The following is a 3898-nucleotide window of genomic DNA, read 5'->3' on the forward strand; positions in this document are numbered from 1 at the left end:
GTCTCCATCCTTCCCCATTACCGCACAGCCCTCTCCAGGACACCCCCAAACCTTAGCCCTCGTGCTTCCCTTCCACCCGTCTGCTCTTACCTCCAAAGCTTCCCCAAGGTCTTACTGAGCTCGGCGTTGTGGAGATGCGGGTACTGGTCAGCCAGTTTCCTCCGGGCAGCCTGTGCCCAGACCATGAAGGCATTCATGGGCCGCTTGACGTGGGGTTTGCTCTTGTTACTTCCATTGACCCGGACGGGCATGGGTACCAGGGTCCAGTCATAGCCGCTCAGCACCTGGCTGACTGCCTCGCGGATGCACACCGGGAACTTGTCGTCGTCCGCCTCCGAGTCTTGCTGTTCCTTCTTCACCTTCCCCATCTCCCCATTCCCAGAGCCAGCAAGGTGCGGGGAGTTGTCTGATGCCATGGAGGGTCCTGGCGAGAGGCAGTGGTGGTCTTCAGAGCCCACAGGGCTCATCTCCACCTCTGAAAGGTCTTGGTCGTCAGCCATTGTTGCGCTCGAACTCTTTTCCCTCTTCCTTCTTGATGTCCTTCTTCCCACTGGGGAGGGGAGGGAGGAAGACAAAAACAAAGGAAAGAAAGGAAAGAGGAGGGTAGAAAGAGAGAAAAGGAGAAACAACCACCAAATCTGAAAGGGACTCCAAGGTCTCTGGAGAGCGGACCACGAGGCAGGGGCCACTCAATAAAAGCGCAAGCAAAGCAATTGCCGTGCACACCGCAGAACCCGTGATCCGTGGGGGTTGGGATGGGTCGGGGCCCCTGATTAATTGGGATATCGCTCCCTATCTGTTCATCATGTGGAGCTGACATGCAGAGGGGCCTGTGGCAAAGGGATAAGAAGGGTTGGGGACCTGAAAAGGTCCCATCCTGCCTGGCTGCAGCTCCCCATGGGAAGCGGGATAGGGGAAGAGCTACAAAACTTGTGTGGGGAATTGCCCTCTTTTTTATGAGGATATGTGGGGAAATGCCAGTGCAGTGTCCAGGGGAGGTAAGAGAGGGAGAGCGCCAGCATGGTATCCGTAAACCAGAAGGGATCAATATCCCAGCTACTGGAGGAGCTGAGCGGGCAGCAGCACCAGGCAGTGAAACAGCCCAGGCTTCGGATCCGCACCTGGAGAGCCTGATCCCAGCTGCAGGGACGCCCCATCCCTCACCCTCCTCTTGCAGCTCATAAACCGAAGACTTAAAATACATCCACATTGCACACACACACTTCCCCACGTCTATGTGTATGTCTACATACACATATCCACATTCATATATACGTTTACAGGTACAAACACAAGCCAAGTTTAACTTTGAGACAAGCCAGGGCTACAGGTTGCCTGCCCCACACACTCCTCCTCTCTCCTTCTGTCTGCAGTCACCTCTAAAAGTCCCTGCTACTGTGCAGCAAGTTTCCCCCTTGGAGAAAGAAACTATCTAAAAATAAAAGCGTATCTATCCCCCCCATCCAGAAATAAAAGAAAAAAAAAGAAGAAAGAAATCAGGAAAAAAAGAAGGGATTGAAAAGCATTCCTCTGACTTAGCTGGAAAACAGCAGAGCAAGAGCTGCTATCCATCCCTCCAGTTCCAGAGGGTGACACGGACCCTCGCTGCGGTTACTGGATAAAGTTAGAAGTAAGGGGGGAAAGAAGCGGGAGCGGAGGTGTGAGTGTGTGCGAGCAGGCTCAGGTAGGGAAACTTACGCTGCTGGCCGGTGTGCCGGGCAGGTCCTGCGAGGGCTGTGATTTGTATTCCAATAGCCCCCTTGTTCTCCCTGCCAGCCCCAGTGGCGTCGGGGCGCGCGGTGCGGGGAGGCTCTCAGGCAAGTGCCATTCCTAGAGGGAGCTTGGTTTTTACTAATACCCCGGCTGGATGCCTCTCGCTGGCTTTGCTGCTTAGCACCGGGGGAGGGAAGGGCGGAAGGTGGAGCCAAGAGCTCCTCACAGCCAGAATACAGTCGGTGGGGGACGGCGGGGAGGGGATGCAGGCAGCCCCCAGCCCCACCTCGGCTGTCGGCACGTTCCCCGCTTGCCCCTGGTGCCAGGTTCTTCATGAGAGCTGCTCATGTTGGGCTGCCCTGGGCAGCATGTCCACCCCAGGGATGGTGCTGGAGGGTTGAACCCCAGGGGTCTGAGTGGTGGGGTGCTGGAAGGGGTCTGGAGTGGTTTGGGGAGATGTGTGTGCACCCCAGCACAGGGCTCCCTCTCCTTCCCCCTGCTCCTGAGGGGTCTGGTGCCCCCATGTGCCAAATGAGGCCCTGGTCCCTGCCACAGAGTCTCCTGGGGACCCCACTGAGCTGCAACAAGTTAGCCAAGGACCCTGGAGTCAAGATGCTACCAAAAGGGCATCCTCATTCACTCCTTAGTGTGTGGGTTGGAGAAGGGGATGAAGGGGATGAAGGACACCCAGGGGTGTCCTGAGGCTGGAGGTCCAGGGAAAATAATGCCTTGCTGGACAGTGGATACCAGTTTGAACCTTGTTTTGCACCCAAGGGATGGGCTTGTCGTGTGTTTGTTTCAGCGGGGTCTTGCCAAGGTTTGGCTTCTTCCAACATGTTGAATTGCTCCTGAAGGCAAATGTGGGGTCTTTCATGAGGAAAGGGAGGTCTCTGGATGAGAAGGACTCTCACTCTCACTCATTCTTGCTGTTGTGCACTGGGACACGTACAGTGCACTCAGCACTCGGTGGGTTAGGATATCATCACATCTTCCATTTTCCAGCTCACTTTCCTTCCCAGATGCCTCCGCTAGTTGGCTTCTTCAGTTTCCTTTATCAGCAGGGCTGGAATAGATCAATACCAATCCTGTAACCATGAGACGTCACCCACAGAAAATCCTATGATCCTCCCAGGTAATCCTCAGTGAGCAGTAAGATAAACCCAGCTCGTGCCGCAGCTCCTCACTGGAGAGTCAACCTCAAAATGCTTCAGTGCTAAATCAGAAAACACAAAGGGATGAATGGATGTGACCCAAGGAAACAGCTTCAAGGGATTTCAGGAGCATTTTCAACCCCTGTAGCAGACACTTACTCTCCAGAAACTTTGTGTTAGAAAGACCCACCAAAACCCCATGAAGCATAGGGGAACCAGTCCCGAGGGTGGTGCTGACCACTGAGCTAAGGCCCTTGGAGCAAATCTGCAGGGCTGGCTGCTGCCCTTGCAGACCTGGCTGCTGCCCTTGCAGACCTGGCTGACAGCATAGGGCCATTTCCCTGCCCGTCTGCTGTTGTCTGGAGTAAGTAAAGCTCTGAAGCCATGGAGTGTCTGCAGGGAAAAACCTCCCTAGAGCCCAGTGAGAAGTTTTTACTGAAAAGAGCAGAGAGGGAATGATTGCATTCCGTTAGCATCCAGCAGGCACAGGTGCTTCAAGGTTGCATTTTGATGGAGAAGATCCCCATTCAGGAGATAAAGGAGCACCACAAGGCACTGAGGGGAGCTTCCCAGCCTGCTCAGTCTTACTCCAATGCAGCAGCCTCTTGGCAAGCTCTGCAGGGAGAACAAGACAGTGTTTGACCCCAGCGACACAGTGAGTGGTGAGGCTTACACCTTCCTGCTTGCCCACAGGGTCTGGGTGAGCAGAATAGTGTCTGACCCACCACTCCCAGCTAGGGATCAAACCCAGAAGAGATTTCAGTAACCCACAGGGCTCTGGACTGGTGTTTGTCCCACTGCTCATCACCCCTATCAGGGGCTGCTGCCAACTGCCAGGCAGGAGCCAGGTCCCGTTCGTGCCATGTTGGAAGAGCTGCAAAGAGGGGCATCCTCAACAGACCATGTACCAGCCACACAGTCTCTGCAATCTGCAGTCTCAGTGTTTCCTCACATTTAAATGGCAGGAAAGGGTTTTTTCCCTTTTGTTCTGCCTTTCTCCAGCTCTTGCTTTTTGCCTCCTCTTTCTGCACTCT

The 3898-nt window shown here is 54.6% G+C and overlaps 1 protein-coding gene across 1 annotated transcript in view; it reads right to left on the reverse strand.

Moving 5' to 3' along the window:
- Window positions 1-503, reverse strand: part of SOX10 (SRY (sex determining region Y)-box 10) — a 7944-nt gene extending 7441 nt beyond the window's left edge. The window contains exon 1 of the mRNA XM_010015805.1: window positions 91-503. Coding sequence (XP_010014107.1) covers window positions 91-500 — 410 coding nt within the window. The 5' untranslated portion in view covers window positions 501-503. The remainder of the gene's footprint in view (window positions 1-90) is intronic.
- Window positions 504-3898: the final 3395 nt, after the last annotated feature.

The sequence above is a fragment of the Nestor notabilis genome, unplaced genomic scaffold (genome assembly GCF_000696875.1).
Source record: "Nestor notabilis isolate BGI_N333 unplaced genomic scaffold, ASM69687v1 scaffold13630, whole genome shotgun sequence".
Taxonomy (NCBI): Eukaryota; Metazoa; Chordata; class Aves; order Psittaciformes; family Psittacidae; genus Nestor; species Nestor notabilis.